The sequence below is a fragment of the Sminthopsis crassicaudata genome, chromosome 3 (genome assembly GCF_048593235.1).
Source record: "Sminthopsis crassicaudata isolate SCR6 chromosome 3, ASM4859323v1, whole genome shotgun sequence".
In the NCBI taxonomy this organism is placed as follows: Eukaryota; Metazoa; Chordata; class Mammalia; order Dasyuromorphia; family Dasyuridae; genus Sminthopsis; species Sminthopsis crassicaudata.
In genome coordinates, this window is record NC_133619.1 from 9,446,327 (window position 1) to 9,466,160 (window position 19,834).

At 44.9% G+C, this 19,834-nt stretch overlaps 1 protein-coding gene across 1 annotated transcript in view; it reads right to left on the reverse strand.

Moving 5' to 3' along the window:
• Positions 1-19,834, reverse strand: part of CROCC2 (ciliary rootlet coiled-coil, rootletin family member 2) — a 138,383-nt gene that overhangs the window by 46,179 nt on the left and 72,370 nt on the right. Inside the window, exons 20-23 of the mRNA XM_074297988.1 lie at positions 19,534-19,703; positions 18,478-18,657; positions 16,436-16,570; positions 3,198-3,341 (exon numbers count right to left, since the gene is read on the reverse strand). Of these exons, the coding sequence (XP_074154089.1) occupies positions 3,198-3,341; positions 16,436-16,570; positions 18,478-18,657; positions 19,534-19,703 (629 nt within the window). The remainder of the gene's footprint in view (positions 1-3,197; positions 3,342-16,435; positions 16,571-18,477; positions 18,658-19,533; positions 19,704-19,834) is intronic.

The window sequence follows — 19,834 nt, forward strand, 5'->3', positions numbered from 1 at the left end:
AATCAGTTGGCGTTTCTCTTTCTCTGTCTCTCTTTCTCTCTTTCTCTATCTCTCTCTTTCCCTTTCCTCCTTCCTCCCTCCCTCCCTCCCTCTCTCTCCCTGTCTCTCTGTTTCTTTGTCTCTCTGTCTCTGGTTCTCTCTGTCTCTCTGCCTGCCTGGCTTTCTGTCCCTCTCTCTCTCTGTCTCTCTCTTCTGTCTCTCTCTGTCTCTGTCTCTCTGTCTCTCTCTGTCTCTGTCTCTCTCTCTTTCTTTCTCTCTCTCTGTCTCTCCCTCCTTCTCTCTGCCTCTGTCTCTGTGTCTGTCTCTGTCTCTGTCTCTCTGTCTCTGTCTCTCTCTCTCTCTCTGTCTCTCTCTCTGTCTCTCTCTGTCTCTCTCTCTGTCTATCTCTCTCTCTGTCTCGCTCTGTCTCTCAATCTCTCTCTCTCTCTGTCTCTCTGTCTCTCTCTCTGTCTGTCTCTCTCTCTGTCTCTCTCTCTGTCTCTCTGTCTGTCTCTCTCTCTCTCTCTCTCTCTCTGTCTCTCTCTCTCTCTCTGTCTCTCTCTCTCTCTGTCTCTCTGTCTCTCTCTCTCTCTCTCTCTCTCTCTCTCTGTCTCTCTCTCTGTCTCTCTCTCTGTCTCTCTCTCTCTGTCTCTCTCTCTGTCTCTCGCTCTGTCTCTCTTAATCTCTCTCTCTCTGTCTCTCTCTCTCTCTCTCTCTCTCTCTCTCTCTTTCTCTCTCTCTTTCTATCCTTCTCCCTCCTTCTCTCTGCCTCTGTCTCTGTCTCTGTCTCTCCCCCAAAATAAACAAACTGTCACGCTGAATTATTATTCTTTTGCTTTTATGCCCTTTACTTTTCTTTCTTCCCCGGCCCCTCTCGTTATTGGTATTTTGGCGTCCAGAGCAATCTCTTTGCTTCTGAGAACAGGAGCCAGGTGCCTAACCTGGCCTCTTGAAGGCAGAGACGGTTTTATGTTTGAACTTTAATCCCCAGGACCTAGAAGAGGCCGCTGGAAAACTGGTGACCTCTGATACCTGCTGACTGTGTGAGCCTGAGCAAGTCACCAAGCCTTTAAGTGTTCTGGGCCATTCTGGGAGGCCCCGAGACCAGCAGTTGCAGAACGAGGTAGAGGAGGGCTAGCTGGAGGCCGGTCTGGGGTGGCCAGAGGCTATTTGAAGTACTTTGCCTAGAGGAGGCCCGGATCTATTCTGCTCGATCCCAGAGGCCAAGATCAGGAGTCACCATGAGGACCATTTGATGTTAGGAAAGGTTTAAGAGCTTTCCTGAGGAGTCCTGGGCTTTTCCTGAGAGGATGCACTCCTCTCCTTAGGGGAATCTGGTGGACTGTGAGCTCAGTGGGAATCTGTGCAGGGGATGTTCGAGGAGCCAACTGAGGCTCCCTCTAACTGAGCTTCTGTGTCTCCATTGATTGGTTAAGGGATTTCCTCAGCTGAGAGGTCTCTGTGCCAACAAAATCACATTTCCAATTACTATTCCTTGTCCTCAGTTCCAGTGCAAGGATCTTGTATATAAGTGGTGCTTAATAAGTGCTTATTTGTATCGAGGGATGGATGACCACTTCCTCAGAGAATCTACAGAGGGAATCATTTATATTACAGATACAGCCCCTAAGGTCCCTCCCAATTGTGAACTTCTTTGATTGGATTGGGTCAGACCTTTTAGGTGTCATGGGGGCATTGTCTGTCAGTCAGTCAGTCAGTCAATAAACATTTATTAAGCACCCATTCCGTGTCAGGCTTAGGGCTAAGTACTAGGGTTACAAAAAGAGGCAAAAGTTCCTACCATTGGGGAGACCACAATCTAATGGAGAGGAAAAAACAAGTGAACAAATATGAACAAAGAAGCTACATATGGGATAATCAGGAAATAATGAGCAGAGGGAAGGCACTGGAACAAAGAAGGCTTGGGAAAGACTTCCCATGGAAGATGGGATTTTAGCTCAGACTTAACCAGAGTGGAGAAGGGAGAGCATGCCAGGCACTGGGGACAGGAAGAGGAAATGTCTAGAGGTGAGAGATGAAGGGTGTTGTCGGTGGATCAGCCAGGGGGCCAGAGTTGCTGGATCAGAGATGACATGTTAGGGTGCAAGGTCTAAGCAGATGAGAAGGGGAGGAGGGGGCAGAATGCCAGACAGAGAGCTTTGAATTTGGTCCTGGAGGAAATAGGGAGCCACTGGAGTTTATTTAGTAGAGGGGTGACATAGCTGGAACTGTACTTTAGAGGGAGGGAAGAGGAAGATACAGAAGGAGGGAGGGAAAGAGGGAGGGAGGGAGAAAGAGAGAGAGAGAGAGAGAGAGAGAGAGAGAGAGAGAGAGAGAGAGAGAGAGAGAGAGAGAGAGTCTCATTTGGTTGGAATATGCAGTAGCTCCTCTGCACAATAGAATGTACTTGTCCTGAGCCAGAATTATAATGGGTAGTTCTTATCTTATGCTCAGGACAAACAACACAAAAGAATTGGGAGCCCTTAAATCATAGGTCCGTGAGTTTGTAGCTGGAAGGAACCTATGGGGTCATCTAGTTGAATCTTTTATTTTTTCAGGTGATTAAAAAAACAACATTCATAAGGTGCAAATAATCTGTCTTTACTCTGTGCAACAAAGACCCACATTTTCTCTATGATTCTATTTCTTGCTTTTCTTTCTATATTGGAATGTTTGTGCTGATGACTACTCAGAGGCCTTGAGGTAGCAGAGAGGGTAGAATGTTGTCCTGGGAAGAAAGACTTGAGTTTGAAGCCTGCCTCAGATGTTTACTTGCTGTAAATTGGAAACAATTTTACCTAGTCTCTCATTGGATTGTGATGATGACAAAAGGAAATAATACATGTAAAGCATTTTGCTTGTTCTGAAGCACTGCATGTTAGTTACTCATTATTTTTACAATAAAAATAAAATTTTAGCAAAGAAATAAAGATCAGTTGAGTGGTGAAGGAACTAATTACTCTAGTGGCTCCTTGGTGCATACCAGTCATCTTGTACGCACCAGATGATTTTTGGTTAATTATTTTGGCTAGTGCTGTAAAAATTCTTTTTTTTTTTTTTAACTTTGTGAAGAAGTACACTTTGAATTTTTAGGTTCTTTAAATTTCATGTCCTGAGACAAGAGTCATATTTCTCTACCCTAGTTTCACCCTTGTTCTTAGCTGACCACCTGTGTCACTCTTCGTTTATCCTGAGGATGGAGAACTTGGCAAACTCACCTCTTGGCCCACAGTGCTCTTTTCTCTGACTAGTTCCTTTATGCGCTCATTCAAGGCCTTGGCCTCTTCCTGGTGAGTGGCCATCGAGGCTTCAAACTGGGCCTGGAAGGCCTTCAGTTCTTTGCTGATGCTGGCTACTGTGTCCTGTGAAGGAGAGAAGAAGGGATATCTCTGAACTTTGTCACTGAACTGTTTCTGCTTGGGGGGATGGGAAGGGGGGCTTCTGAGAAAGACACAGGGGCTCCTCATCCAATATTTCATGTCTATGCAGCCCAAAACAAACAAAATGATGAGACAAAGTGGGAAAAGCACCAGATTTGGAATCGGAGGGTCCCGGTACTGGTTTCTTTTTGTTATTTTCATTTTTGATGAATGCCTTTTGTTTTTACATCCTATTTCTTTCTGAATATGTCCCTCCCCATCCGACCCTGCCCAACAATCCTTCCCTTTAACAACGATTAAAGAAAAGTCAGAAAAAAATAAACCCTGCCTTTTTACTATCCCTTCTCTTTCCTTCCCCCAACTACCTTGTATTAATTTTCTTTAAATTGCTCCTATACTTATTGTCTCCTCTATTAAAATATAAGCTCTTTGTGAGAAGGGATTGTTCCATTCATTGTATTTATATTGCCAGCTTGGGGCACATAGGCGGCCCTTAATAAATGCTCCTTGTTGATTGATTTATTGCCGAAAGCAGGTGGGTCATAAATATTTGTTTTATTGAAGTGAATTGTTATGGGTTATACCATCTGAGTGGGACTTGAGGCGCATGGAGCGTATTTCATTATCGATAATAATTGAAGAGCCAATCTGAGTCGAAGTTAAGTCCAGAGTTTAGGCAATGGGCCACATGACTCAAATCTTCCAGGATTGAAAAGAAAGACAAAGTCATTGGTTTCATTCACTTGGTCAATCCCAGATTTTCCTTCTTGTTTTTCAAATGGAATTGACTGGAATTCAAAAAAAATCATAAAAGGTAGAGATGGAACATGACCTATTACGTCATTCGGGCCCCCTTCCCTTCCTCCCTATTCCTTTGCCAATGAAGCATCCCTCCCTACAGAACAATCCCCGATGGATTGTCTAGACCAAGTATGAATAACTCCAAGGGTTGAGATTCCAGCTTTGTCCTTGGAAGGGTATTCCAGACTAATTGACCTTATGGTGGAGAAATGTTCCCTAAAATTGCATTTTTATCTTCATTAAATTTCATACCCTTATTTCATCCGGAGACATCTCACTGGATCTTGGGTCTCCCTAGTTGTATATGTGTGTGACACTCAAGTAGCTATGTCCTTTGGACAGGAAATAGGAATTTTCTGGGAGCCTCATGTGGGCAGAAGGGGGTGGCAAGCGTATGTTGGCTGTTGGGGAGAGATGGCATAAATTGGACAGCTTTCAGGATGCTAGGACACCATTCCCTGGGACACATGCTTGCTAGAATAACACTCTGGACATGGGGAGAGTCGTCCTTATGAAGATCAGAGGTAAGAAATAGGGGATCCTTTCCTGGAGGGGCTTTTAAGTTAGCTCGCATGGATGGCAGAGTTCTTAAGAACAACTAAACCAGGAATGATTCCATTGAGGGAGGAGAGGGAGGAGATGTGGCTGCACGAGGAACTCCGGAACCGACTAAGATGCTACAAACATGAGGGATATGGGAATGGGCTCAAGCAGTGGACTCAAAAGGCTAGTAGAGTCTGAGAGGACCAATGTCAATCATGCTAAAACTCAAGAGGGGGCCTCCACTTGAGCCTCCCAGGAGACTGAAATCATTTATAAACAGGAACACTGAACTAAAAATTGTGGTGAGCAGGAGAGTTTCTGAAAAATTTGAGATGGAATAAAATAACTGATTTTTAAAAAGGAGAAGGTGGATTTTTCAGGCAATGGATTGGTGATTTTGACTTGGGTTCTTGGTAGAGTTCTAGATTGTATTGTTAGGGGGGGGGGGGGCTTGTGACTGCTGGAAAGACCAATGGCGATCACTGAGAGCCAGCATGGGTTCTCCAAAGCCTTTTCCTTTTTTTGCCAGAGTTCCTAGATGAGAAGGTCAGAAGAATGCCATCAGTAGAGTAAGCTTGCGTTGGAGGAAGCCATCTGACAAAAGCTCTTATGCCGTTCTTAGGATGGGATGGAGAGATCTGGGGTGGATGACAGCTGGATGAGGTGGATTAGAACTTGCTTCAGTGACCGGGCCCAAAGAATGGAGAGTACTGGAGGTGCTCGCTTAGAGAGAAGCCCCTGGGAGAGATTTTCCAGTGGCTCTGAACTTGGCCTGTCCTGTTCAATAGTTTTTATACAACGTTGGATCAAGGCAGAGATAGCACACTGATGAAATTGGCTGATGACACAACTCTGGGGGAGAAAATGAATGCTTTGGAAGACAGAACTGGGATTAAAATAGATCTCAAAAGGGGAGAGTGATGGAAAGAATCTAATAAGATTAAATTTAATAGGGATGAATAATATAAAGTCCTACAACTTGGCTTGAAAAATCAGCCATTCAAGAACCAGATGAGGGAGTCCTGAGGGGTCATGTGAAATGAGGGGTCTTCGAAGGCTGCGCCAAGCTCAATACAAGTCAAGGCGATGTCCCAACGGCAGCCAAACAAGCAAGCCCATGGGATCTGAGGTTTCTTTCCTAGAAACAGAGGGTCTGGAACTATGTGGACTGTCCATCCCTTCCCCTGGTCAGAACACATCCAGAGTATCCAGCGCACTTCTGGGGGCCAACATTTACAAAGGATGTTTCCAGTGATGGATGAGCAGGAGAGAGGGGCTGCTCCCAAAATGGCTAGACCCAGGATCAGTTGAAAGTACAGAGAACTCTTCCTGGAGGGGGGGAAAACATCCTTGGGGGAGTAAATGATATTTGTCCTCAAATGTTTGAAGGGCTGCGATCCCAGGATACTCCACAGAGAAGTGGAAGGGAGCTCAGAGGCCAATTCCCTTATTATACAGACGAGGAAACCGAGGCACAGAGGCCACACCGGCAGTATATGACCGAGACACAGTAGAACATGAACAGACGTGTTCTTATAGTCCTCACAGGGCAGATCCAGGTGGGAGCTGCCAAGAGGCAGATTTCTGGCTCAATCAAAGGAAAAACTTTCTAATGGTTGATAAGTGAATGGTATGTAAATAGTTTAGGACCCAAACTTTAATGGTCTTTCTTCATGCAGACATGAAGCATATTTGCTGTAATTGGGAGCAGATAACAGGCCCCACTTTGGAGGATCTGGGGGAGGACGATAACCTTGAACACACCTTTCTCTAGCCGGCCTGGCCCAGAATGCCACCCATGCTGCCTTGGCCACTATGGAATTGTTCTCCCAGGGACCGTGAAGGTACCTAGAGGATTCTTTCCCATTAGTCTTTGGCTCCCTAGCACTAGCACATAGTAGGCATCTAATGAATGCTTGCTGAGCAGAACTGAAGTGAATATGAACTCCAGCTGCCTCAGAGGGGAGAGTTCAGTTCTAAAAGGATGCTGGGAAACTAGTTGTGAGCAGTGTGAACCTGGGACTTATCTCAGTTTCCTCATCTGTAAAATGAGCTTAAGTTTCCTTCCAAGTGTAGACTTAGGATTCTATGTCCTTCGCCCACGCTAGGATGCTTTCCCCCAGGTATAGATCTGATCAGGTTGCTCCTCTTCTCACAATTCTTCAACAGCACACTTGTCAGTACAATTCACATCTATTCTTGAAAGCTCAACTCAACGGCCGCCACATCGATGAATCTGCCTTGTCCGATTGCCCCCCTCTAGGAAAGCTTTGGGGGCTAGATGAGGCGATAGGCTAGTCCTAGAATCAGGAAAACTCATCTTCCTGAGTTCAAACCTTGCCTCAGAAATTAATTCTGTTGCCTCAGTTTCCTTATCTGTAAAACAAGTTGGAGAAGGAATGGCAAATCACTTTAGTATTTTTTGCCAAGAAAACCCCAAATGGGGTCATGAGGAATTGGACACTATTGAAAACTGAACAAGAACAATGACAAATAATGGCTTTTCCTCTCCAGCTTCTCACAACGCTTTGCTCCTCTCGTGTATTATTTTCTAAATATAAGAGTTAGTTGTTAATTGTACATGTTCGCTCTTCCTGCTAGATTAGAAGCCCCACAAGGCAGGAGAACGTGTTTTTTCTATACATTGAGTGCAGCACTTGCTCACATGGGCATCTGGTACGCCTCATTAATAAAAATGCCCTGAATGGTGCTGATTTAGATAAATATTAAGCTTGGATTAAGGACCTACTATGTGCCAGACACCCTTTGAACAGCCGGGAATACAGATAGAACTAAAGAGAAAGGATGGTCCCTCCCCTCAAGGAGTTTATATTCTGCTGGGAAAGGATAATTCAGGAAGGAAAGCTGGGAAATGGGGAGGGAGCAGGGGGTGCCCATATAGGGTCGTGGTAGAAGAATAGGCTTGTGGAATCACATTTTTATTATACCATGTATGAAATCCCACAAATAAAAATAAAATAAATAAATGTGGAAAAAGTACTCTGGAGAGACGGGGGCTGAGCCAGGTGAGATGTGAGTACGGTGGCTGTGGCTACTTCCTTAAACAGAGTTGTTTGGGGGAGCAGCTGCTCATCAGGAAAGGAGGTCGCAGGGATGGAGGTGCTGCCCACGTGGAAGAGCCCTTGAGGAGAAATGGAGGAGTCCATGGAGGCAGGGAGTGATCTGAACTGATTAGGGAGAGGGCGGAGGGAAATAATTGTAAGAAGTGGGACCAAGCTTGGGAGAAAGGCCCAGGGAAAGTGTGAGGACCCTGGGTGGTGGTGCAGGGGGATAACCAGGTTGACCCTGGAGGTCTGGACAGCACTGACGGGAATGATGACCTTGGCTGTGAGGCTCCACCTCTGCTTTTAGGATGGGGGACCACAGAATATCAGTGAAGACTGGAGGAGATGGGGCTGGCTCTGGGCCTGATCCTACAATTGGAAAGCCCTAATTCAGGGCCTTGTTGAGGAAGCCCAGAGCCGGCCTTGTGGAGTGACGTGTCCACCCTTGATCAGGGAGGTAGTGTTAGCAAGGGGATTTAAATCCAGGGCCCCTACAGCTGAACGGGCTGGCGCTCTATTGGGAGGACAACTCCTGGCTCTTTATGGCTTCTCAGTGGCCAGGCCTTGACCCACCGTTCAGATCAGCCACTTCAGGCCTCATTGGGGGCACTTGGAGTCCGCTAAGCCTCCAGAGCTCAAGACTCTGCTTTGCTTGTGACCCTGCAGGCTGCCTCCTCCCTCCTTTGGGGTCATTTCCTCTTGTGGCCTTCCTCCTCTCTTGGGGGCTCGTGTTTCCATTTTCAGAGCTGGAGTAGTGTAGGAGCCCTGCTCCAGGCCCCCGGAGAGGAGCTTGAGATTGGAGAGCCCTGCGAGAAATGTCCAAGTCAGGGAAAATGGGAGCTCAGACCTCCAGGAAATCCTAAAACCAAGCTCTGCCTGGGGACTGGGGTCCCACCCAAGGGGCTGTTACATTGAGCTAGGCTGGCCAAGGAATTTTCCCTCACTGGGAAATGAGAGGAGAGAATAAAAGACGAAGCCCCAAACTTTCCTGTTTGCAGCTTGGCCACATCAGGGGAGACCTCTCCTCCAGAGTGCAGGGGCCGAGCCTGGGGCCGAGCCCCCGGCTCCTCTGGGAGAGGACTGAGAGTGGGCTATGGCCTGGGTCCGAGCCTCTGACTCCTCTGGGAGCAGGGCAGAGGGATTCCTCTCAGAGCAGGGCTGTGGAGGCTCCAGGAAACAGAGGCTCTTAGGCAACTCTGGTTTGGCTCTTTCTGCTTTTTTCTGGTGCCAGAAACTCGCTGGCTGAGCCGCAGGCTACATCAGATCCCCCAAGGACCAGAGATCCCGGGCCCGGCATGGAGCTGCGTGAGGAAACTGAGCAGCAGAGTCCAGCACCTCATTGCAACATGCCTTCCCTGCCAGCTAAGTCAGAGCATTAGCTCGTGTGCTCCATCCACAGCAGGACAGAGGAGCACATGGCGCTGATGGCCACGGGACATGGAGTGGACAGGAGGAGGAGGCGATTTCTAAAATCTGATGGGGTTAGGGTACTGAGTCCAAAGACCCGCATTCAAATCCTGCCCTGGAGAGTGAGTGGGCCTCCCTGGGTCTCAGTTTCCTCATCTGTAAAATGAAGAAGTTGGGCTAGATGTCTGTGAGCTTTATTCCAAATCTTAACCTATTCCAACAACCTAAACTGATGCAAAGAAAATAGCAATTTGTGGGAGAGGTTAGGAGGAGGATACTAAAGAAATGGCTGGATGATCAGGAAGAGCTTCATTTGGGAGGTGGCCAGGAGGGGACTCTTAAACGGGCACCTCCGGAACTTAGCACATAGTAGGTGCTTAATAAATACTGATTGATTGATAGGTGAACAATCCAGGTTTGAGGGACAGCCCATGCAAAGGCTTGGAGGCAGGAGACAGCAGGAGGGCCATTTGGGTTGGAAACCAGTGTGTGAAGAGGGAGTACTTGAAAAGGAGAAGGTGGAACCTCCCCACTGGGCTTCCTCTTGGAGGCTTGTTTGATGGAAAACCCAATGATGTTTCTGCTCTGTGGGAGGCGCTCTGGAGTCAGAGTCACAGACGCAGACAAATAGAGCTGGAAGGACTCTCTGACCTTGTCTGTCCAGTCCTCCTGCTCCACAGAAGTCAACAATGGTGTCCAACATCCAAAGCTGGCCCCTTTCTAACCAGCAGCACTGGGATTTCAGTCCTTAAGCCAGGCTCTTGCCCCTCTAGTGCGACCTTCAGAATCACAGAGGCAGCTGGAAGGGAGTCCCGGTGGTTCCTGAGCAAGAAGGCCCTCCACACAGGGCTGGACAAAGGCCTGGCCCCCTACGGCGACCACCAAGAGCCTTCCACTTCTGGACAACTCCAATTCTTGGGAAGTTTTTCCTGATTTCCCAAAATTTGCTTTTCTAGAACTCCCACTCATTGCTTCTAGTAGAAGCGGCCAATCCTTCTTCTGTACCTCAGCCTTTCACATAGAAGATAACTCCCATTCACCCCCAGGACACTGAGGCCTGCCCGAGATCCTACTCTGATGAAGCATCAGAATTGAACTGGGGTCTTCTCGAGTCCAGTGCCATTCACTAACCCCCACTTTCTCTTCAGCCTCTGTTTCCTCCCCTGTAGAAGAGGGGAGCTCCCACTTGTCATCCTGAAGGAGCCCAAGGATGCGGGAAGACTTTGGACATTGGAGTCAGGCAGGCTCTGGGCCTGGAGGGTTCTGGGCCGGGACCCACCACAGGGTTAAAGCTGGAGAAGAAGCTCAAGCTTGTTCAGGTGAGAGGAGAGCAGCCCTTCCCTCTCCCTAGCCCAGCAACATTTAGAAAAGTCGTGGGCTTTTGTTTATTGCAGTGTGGGGAACTGGGCTTGTTTATTTGAGCCCTCTTAGGATTGCTAAGTAGTCTTTCCAATTCAAATGCCTTTCAATTTTGTTCAGGTTGGATTGTGTAAAAAATCCTTTTAGTAACTGCTTGTTTGTTCTAGAATATTATGCTTTACCCCCTGCCCCCTCTCAGTGTCTTTCTTTGAACTGATCTCTCCAGTGAGTTCAATCCAAGTGATCTCATGCATACATTTATTTCTCTGATTCAATTCAATCCAACAACCATTTACTGAGCCTCTACTATGTATGTGCCAGGGACCCTGGGAAGCGTTGGAGCCATAGAGTCAAAACTCAAAGCCCCTTCTTTCAAGGAGCCCATCAGTGGGGAGACCGGGGAGAGGGGGATACCGTGGGAACGCAAGAAAAGTGCCATGCAAAGTAATTTCTAGGGAGAGTGCGCTCACTGCTTCAGGGTCAGTCAGTTGGTCAGCAACACCCACAGTAGGTTAAGCACCTACTATGCGCTAGGAAAGGCAGTGGTGTTGAAGATTACTCACTTGGTGACATTTCTAGCTAAGTTGTTGCTCTTTCCCGACTCTCGAAAACCAGAGACGTTTCAGACCAGAGCTCTGCCTGGGGTGGGTTAAGGGAAAGAATCCTGAACTTGGAGCTGGAAGCCTTAGCTCAAACCCATCTGGGAGCTCCCTAGCTCTCAGACCCTATTCCGGCCTTGGTTTCCTAGGGAGCACATTTGGCACAATAATTCCATGCCCATAGTCCTTTGGGGAGACTGAGAAGGCTGCTAGAGCCTTCCCCTCTCAGATCATCCTGTCGGCTTACATCTCGTATGCGCCCATTCTTTTACCTGTAGTCTCCCCGATTCAGATGTGAGCTCCTGGACAGGAAGGACCAAATCTTCCCTCTCTGTATACCTTGTGTTCAGTGTCTAATACATGGTAGGAGCTTAATAAGTGCCCACTGACTTCCCCTGCTCCTTGTGGATGCCTCTTATTCTTCACAATTGCTTCCTGACGTCAAGCCTGAATTTGTCTCTTGGCAGCTTCCATTCGTCGTCCCTAGTTCTGCTCCCTGGGGCCAAGTGGAGCTAGTTTCAGAGAACAGCGATGTGGGTCACGGTATTATAGGGTCAGGCTGGAAGGGCTCTCAAACTCCCTAGTCCAACTGTCCAGGATGAGCAAAGTGGGTCCCAGGAAGGTGAAATGATTTGAACCCACGTTATTGGACACCAGAACCAATGCTTTTCCCATTTTAAATGGCTGCCTTCTCAGAGAAGGAAGAAATGCTCTCTGACATCTCATCCAACAAGACCTCTCCTTACAACAAGGGCTGCTTCTAGGTCTCTATTAAGGAAGGATGCTCCCCAGCCGGCTTAACTTTGGGGTGACCAAAAGTGGGCAGTAGACAGATGCCTCAGTGATTGAGCGAAGGGTCGCAGTCCCTAAATCTGTCATAGAAAAGGCAGCTCTGTTGTTTTCTGTGAACCAGAGAAGTGTGGACAGAGGGTGTCCGGGCCCTCTCGCATGCTCCTGAATCTGTTCCAGGGAGGTGCATTTCTACCTCTTTGATGTGCAAAGGCAAATGGAAAACTCTTGCTTTTCTCCATCATGGTATAAATGCAGACCCCAGTCCCCAGCAGGAGAATCCCTTCTATGTGCGGCTATTTCGTGATGGGGTGACCACAGGGTGGGAAGCCTCCCTTTGCTTATCTAGGTGGGTCCCACATGGAGTCTGTCACTGACTCAAAACTCGCTACCTCAGTTGGATCGGTGAGAAATTGTTCTCTGTTGAAGTAACTTATTGTTACCTTCTCTCCATGAGACAACTTATCTGCTTTAAGATCTTTCTTTATATAGAGTCCTAAGCATAAACAAAGGACCAGGGTATCCATAGTCACGGGCCCATGCCGTCATTAAGTTGGCTATTTCTTGGGCCGAACGTCTCCTCCTTCACTTTCTAACATAGAACCCAAGTTTCCTATTTCCCGTGAAAATAACCCAATGGACAAACTTTCTGGTGGCCTTGAATTCAGGAGGCATTGAAACAGAGAGGGTGGCGGAGAGATTGCTGAGTCGGCAGCGGTGGACCGACTCGCTGAGCCCCCAGATGGCATTGGATTACAGTGTCCTCACTAACAAAATGAATGACCCGGGAAAACACAAGTTGGCTTTCCTGCCTCAAAGCTGCCTGGTGATAGGCAACATTTAGGATATTGTGGCTTGGCAGAGGAAATGTTTGTGAACTTTTTTCCATTCAAAAAGTTTACAGAATGGTTTGGGAGGGGATAAAGGGAGAGAGGGAATGGGGAGGAAGTCTCAACAGCGTTTGGAGACCTCTTCAGGAACAGAGTTTTTGAGGCAGTTTCCCAAACATGAGTTCTGCCCTTGGCTGTGCTGATGAAGGAGCTTTATCTAGCAGGATAAAAATCCACAGGGCATTGATTCTACCTCTAAGAACTTGGCCAAGAAGGGTTCTTCCAAGGGTCAGAAAAACTCTTCTTCTTCACTCCCAGGGCAACACATATATATCCTAGCTCTTGTGGTTATCTCCCTTACTTCCTACCTGAAGCTAGGGGAAAATAGACTGAGAAAATCGGGGACATCAAGGAAGAGTAATCACCCCTCTCAAATGTGAGGAAGAAATCCTTTAGGACTTTCTCCTCATTTCTACTTTACCTCTAGACCCCAGGACCCAGCACCTTTGTAACCCTGCTCCCTCCAGAGCTTTTTAATAGAGGCAAAGTTGGGAGCAGGGTTCTTTTCTCTCACCAATAATGGGTCCTCTCAGGGGCTTGGTTTGAACTGGAATCCTCAGCTCTAAAGTGAAATCTTTCATTACTGGGGATGCCCGATTGGGTTGCTAAATTCCTCTTTTTGGTCCAATCAAAAAAGATTCATGACCAAGACTATAGATATTGTATTTATCCATCACATTCACTGGATCAATTGATTCTGCAACTAAATCAAAGAGGCGTTCTCACCTGATAAAAGTGTCTGGGAGCTGGAATCCTACCCCTTAAACCTGTGAAGCTGGGCATTGTGGGACGTCATGGAGAATGCAGAGAAGTATAACTTAAGATTCAGATACAGAGAAGTATAACTTAAGATCCAGAGCAGAGAACTATAACTTAAGATCCAGAGCAGAGAAGTATAGCTTAAGATCCAGAGCAGAGAAGTATAGCTTAAGATCCAGATACAGAGAAGTATAACTTAAGATCCAGATACAGAGAAGTATAATTCAGATTCAGAAGAAGAGAAGTATAACTTAAGATTCAGATACAGAGAAGTATAACTTAAGATCCAGAGCAGAGAAGTATAACTTAAGATCCAGAGCAGAGAAGTATAACTTAAGATCCAGAGCAGAGAAGTATAGCTTAAGATCCAGATACAGAGAAGTATAACTTAAGATCCAGATACAGAGAAGTATAACTTAAGATCCGGATACAGAGAAGTATAACTTAAGATCCGGATACAGAGAAGTATAATTCAGATTCAGAAGAAGAGAAGTATAGCTTAAGATCCAGAAGCAGAGAAGTATAACTTAAGATCCAGAGCAGAGAAGTATAACTTAAGATCCAGAGCAGAGAAGTATAGCTTAAGATCCAGAGCAGAGAAGTATAGCTTAAGATTCAGATCCAGAGAAGTATACCTTAAGATCCAGATCCAGAGAAATATAACTTAAGATCCAGAGCAGAGAAGTATAACTTAAGATCCAGAGCAGAGAAGTATAGCTTAAGATCCAGATACAGAGAAGTATACCTTAAGATCCAGATACAGAGAAGTATAACTTAAGATCCGGATACAGAGAAGTAGAATTCAGATTCAGAAGAAGAGAAGTATAACTTAAGATTCAGATACAGAGAAGTATAACTTAAGATCCAGATACAGAGAAGTATAACTTAAGATCCAGAGCAGAGAAGTATAGCTTAAGATCCAGAGCAGAGAAGTATAACTTAAGATCCAGAGCAGAGAAGTATAGCTTAAGATTCAGATACAGAGAAGTATAACTTAAGATCCAGATACAGAGAAGTATAACTTAAGATCCAGATACAGAGAAGTATAACTTAAGATCCAGATTCAGAAAAGTATAACTTAAGATCCGGATACAGAGAAGTATAATTCAGATTCAGAAGAAGAGAAGTATAACTTAAGATCCAGATACAGAGAAGTATACCTTAAGATCCAGATACAGAGAAGTATAACTTAAGATCCGGATACAGAGAAGTATAATTCAGATTCAGAAGAAGAGAAGTATAACTTAAGATCCAGATACAGAGAAGTATACCTTAAGATCCAGAGCAGAGAAGTATAGCTTAAGATTCAGATACAGAGAAATATAACTTAAGATCCAGAGCAGAGAAGTATAACTTAAGATCCAGAGCAGAGAAGTATAGCTTAAGATCCAGATACAGAGAAGTATAACTTAAGATCCGGATACAGAGAAGTATAATTCAGATTCAGAAGAAGAGAAGTATAACTTAAGATTCAGATACAGAGAAGTATAACTTAAGATCCAGATACAGAGAAGTATAACTTAAGATCCAGAGCAGAGAAGTATAGCTTAAGATCCAGAGCAGAGAAGTATAGCTTAAGATTCAGATACAGAGAAGTATAGCTTAAGATCCAGAGCAGAGAAGTATAGCTTAAGATTCAGATACAGAGAAATATAATTCAGATCCAGATGTAGAGAAGTATAACTTAAGATCCAGATTCAGAAAAGTATAACTTAAGATCCGGATACAGAGAAGTATAATTCAGATTCAGAAGAAGAGAAGTATAACTTAAGATCCAGATACAGAGAAGTATAGCTTAAGATCCAGAGCAGAGAAGTATAGCTTAAGATTCAGATACAGAGAAGTATACCTTAAGGTCCAGATACAGAGAAGTATAACTTAAGATCCAGATACAGAGAAATATAACTTAAGATCCAGATACAGAGAAGTATAATTCAGATCCAGATGTAGAGAAGTATAACTTAAGATCCAGATTCAGAAAAGTATAACTTAAGATCCGGATACAGAGAAGTATAATTCAGATTCAGAAGAAGAGAAGTATAGCTTAAGATCCAGAAGCAGAGAAGTATAACTTAAGATTCAGATACAGAGAAGTATAACTTAAGATCCAGAGCAGAAAAGTATAGCTTAAGATCCAGATACAGAGAAGTATAACTTAAGATCCAGATACAGAGAAGTATAACTTAAGATCCAGATACAGAGAAGTATACCTTAAGATCCAGATTCAGAAAAGTATAACTTAAGATCCGGATACAGAGAAGTATAATTCAGATTCAGAAGAAGAGAAGTATAGCTTAAGATCCAGAAGCAGAGAAGTATAACTTAAGATCCAGATGTAGAGAAGTATAACTTCAGATCCAGAACCTTAAGGGGCTTATAAATGAGATCAATCAACCCCTCAACCGGTCCATAGACATTTTTGAATGTTTCCACATCCTCACCATGTGCTAGAAATTATGTAAGTGCTAGAAACAAAAACGAACAGTCTCTGTCCTTAGCAACCTTATGTTGTAACAGAGAGAAGGCTAACATATATAAGACACCAGAGGACAATCCAAGACAGAATTTTAAAAAATTGTTGGTGGGGGCTGCTTGATGGCATGGAGTCATTCTGACTCTGAGTAGTGATCTATTCATTGTACTACATTGCCATTCTAAATTCAAATGTGGGAAAATAAGGAGTGACAGAGAAACAAAAAAGATGGATAGTGAGCAGTGGCAACCTGGGTAGTGATCATTCCCAGGTATTCTCCTCTCTCTTAGTCCATCCTCCGATCAGCATCCTTCCTCTGTGAGTCAGAGCTTTCTGCAGAGGCCAGTCAAAGCCTCCAGTGAGCAGAATGCCGCTCGTGGCCCGAGCTCACCTTGTCTTTCTCCTGCTGACTCAGTGCATGCTGTTTCACTCGGTCAGCCTCCAGCTTGGAATCCTCTAGTTCTCGCTGGGTTTCAATGAGCTCCTCATACAACATTTTTTTCTCAGTTTCCTTTAGAGATAAGGCCTAGAAGTGATGAAAGGGGAGGTGAGGAAACTATGTTCTTGATCTGCGGGGAAAAATGTTTAAGTGATTCAGAAGAGAAAAAAAAAAGAACCTAGCTTCTTTAGGGATTGTAGCCATGAGAATGTGCTTCAATATTAAATAATCATTTAGAGTAAAAGAGTAAGGGTCTAGAACTCAAAGCTAGAAGAGAAGGAAACTGGACCCAGATAACTTAATATCTTTGTCAAACAAACATATCCTGGTTGGGAATCCTGGACCATCAACGAGCTGAGAAAGTCCCCCATCTGAATAGAGCATCATAGGATCAAAGGCTGGAAGGAACCTCAGTGCCAGCCCCTCATTTTATAGATGAGAAAACTGTGGCCCCTAGGAAGGTAATGACTTGCCCCATGTGGACAACCAGAAGAACTGGGATTCTTATTTGAGTTATTAGCTGGTACAGTATAATTTTGAACACAGATGGAAATAATGGGAGAGAACAGAAATGACATTTTAAGAAGAGCACTTTTAAAAGCTATGTTGAGCAATAGAAGGAGCCCCATTGAAAAGCTAAACTTTTTCTTCTCCTGGGATTTTTTCTGTTGATTCATCTTTTTGATGACTCCCATTCCCTCCCATCTTCTCCAGCAGATTGCTCTCTCTATCATTCCCACTCTCTCTCTCACTAAATTTCAGTCTTTTCCCAACTACTTCCCAGCTATTGCTTCCCCATTACTTAAAAACATGCCTTTGCCTACCTCATCCTCAAAACCCCCTCACTTGGTACCTTCCCATAGTTCTCCTCCCTTTTGTAAAAGTGGCTACAGCTGGTTCTTCCACTTCTTTCCTTTCGCTTCCATAGTAATGCTGTTCTCCAACTTCATCACTTAGAGTCACACTGATGCTTTTAACGATCAAAGCCAATGGCATCTTCACAATTTCTTGACCTCTCAAGAACTTTTGTCTCTATAGATCACCCTCTTCCTGATATTCTTTCCTCTCTAGGTTTTCATGCTGCTGCCTTTTCCCGGCTTTCCTCCTATCTATCCGAACACTTTTTCTCATACTCTCTAGCTGGATCTTGGACTCAGTTGTGCCCCCTAACTGTGGGTGTCCCATAGGATCTTGTCCAAGGTCTTCTTTTTCATTTGATGATCACAGCAGCTCCTATGGATTCAGGTCATACTTCTACCAGATGATTTTCAGACCTATTTATTTAGCTCTAACTCTCTCCTGACCTGTAGTCTTGCTTCTCCAACTAATTATTAGCCATGTCAATATGAACTTGCCATGAGCATCCTTGATTTAATATGCATGGAATTGAATTTATTGTCTTCTCTTCCCATCTGCCCCAAGTGTCAGCTCTTTCAACCTTCCTCTTGCAGTTACTACCATCCTCCCAGTAACCCAATCTAAATCTCGTTTTTGACACCTTATTCCTTCTCACCTTCCTCTCCTCTATCCAATATTTCCCAAGACCTGCTGATTTTATTTTTTCAACATCTCTCCCTTATTCTTCCTTCTCTCCTCTGATACTGGCTACCAGCCTGATGTAGGCTCTTATCAATTCATACCTAGAAATTTGCAATGACCATTAGGGTGGGTCTTGTGTGTGTGTGTGTGTGTGTGTGTGTGTGTGTGTGTGTGTGTGTTAAACTTGTGATTTCCTCTGTGTAGAATTCTCAGTATGGAGACTCCCTTCACAGTTCTAGAATAAACTTACGGGACTTAAATTCTATAGGGGTTCAAAGAATTTTAGGAGGACTCAAGGTGACAGAGCTAGTATCTTAGAAATTAAACTCAGGTTTTCCTTGGATTTTAAAATTGGTCCTTGTATCGGTTTATACTTTATGACTTTGTATACAGTAGGTGCTTAATAAATGTTTGTGGAATTGCACTGAATAGGAATGGCCCTTGTTCCCGTTTACCTTCTGCTTCTCATGTTCCATCTGGAGAAGGCTTTCATCTCGCTCCCGTTTCAGGCGGAGGATTTCTTCATTTAGGTTTTCTCGCTCAGTTTCATATTTTGACAGCAATTCTTCTTTCTCTTGCTCAAGTTGATGTATGGCGATCTCTTTCTCTTCAGTCAATGCCACGCATAGACTCTCCTGAGGAGTGGAGGCAAGATGGCAGCATGGCCCATCAGTTCTTGGGGCCAGAAAGAGTAAGGGCAGGTTGGGGCCATATTAGGAATGGAGCAGGGAATAAAGGGAGAGCAGGACAGGAGCATGTCCCATATGCCACTGAAATGTGACTCTGGAGATGATTCAAAGAATCAGGGGGTTCTTCATGGAATGTGTGATCAGAAGTGCAGTATAGTGGGAGGGGGTGAGCCTGGGCTTCTTCCTTTATTTTTGTACTTTTTCCCCAGTCTGGGAAACTTGGGGAACCCTTCTTAGATCCCCCCTTTTTAAAAAATGTGATGGAAGGAAATGCTACATTTCTGTTAGAAGCCATTAAAAACAAAGATGTATTTCTTTTCTATCCAAGCTCACAGAGCCCTGAAATCTATCTCTGGTCCCTTCAGGTTCTGTGGACCCCAAGTTGAGTATTCCTCATATAGAGGAGAGGAGGAAAGAGATCCCAAGTCAGAACCTGGGGAGAGAAAAAGGAACAAGTGATAGAGACTAAGAAATAGAGATGTAGAGCCAGAGCCAGGAAAGTGTGGGCTCTGGAAACCAAGGGGAAAGGAGATCTAGTGGGCTGGTGTGGTCCACAGTGTGGGCTGCTGCAAAGAGAGATGGCCAAGAGGAATAAGACCTTAAAGAAGGCTGTTGGATTCCTCCACCAGGAGGCCATTGCTGACCCATGTGAGAGCAGTTTCCGTGGAGCCCGGGGTAGGAAGCTCTTGAGGACAGCTTGGGGGAGTGGGGAAGATTGGGTCTAATCAAATGAATGAGCCATTAGTCAGCTTACAATGGACCCCACACCCTGCATGTGAACCTCTTTACTTTGCTGAAATAAGCAGATGGGGGGGGGATTACCTTCTCTTTTCTCAGGCGTCCTAGGTCTTCCCCATGGGCCAATGCCTGGTTCCTGAGGGAAAGCTGAGTGTCTTCCTGGAGCTGAGCCATCTGCTGCTTGAGCAGTTCTGATTCCCACTTCATCTTGGACTCTTGAACCTCCAGTTCATTTTGGGCCCTTTCCACTTCCACTGCAGGAAAATTTAAAAAAAAGATGGGCTATATGGCCTAATTATATATATATATATATATATATATATATATATATATATATATATATATATATATATATAAATAAAATGGCCTATCTGATGCCCAATTC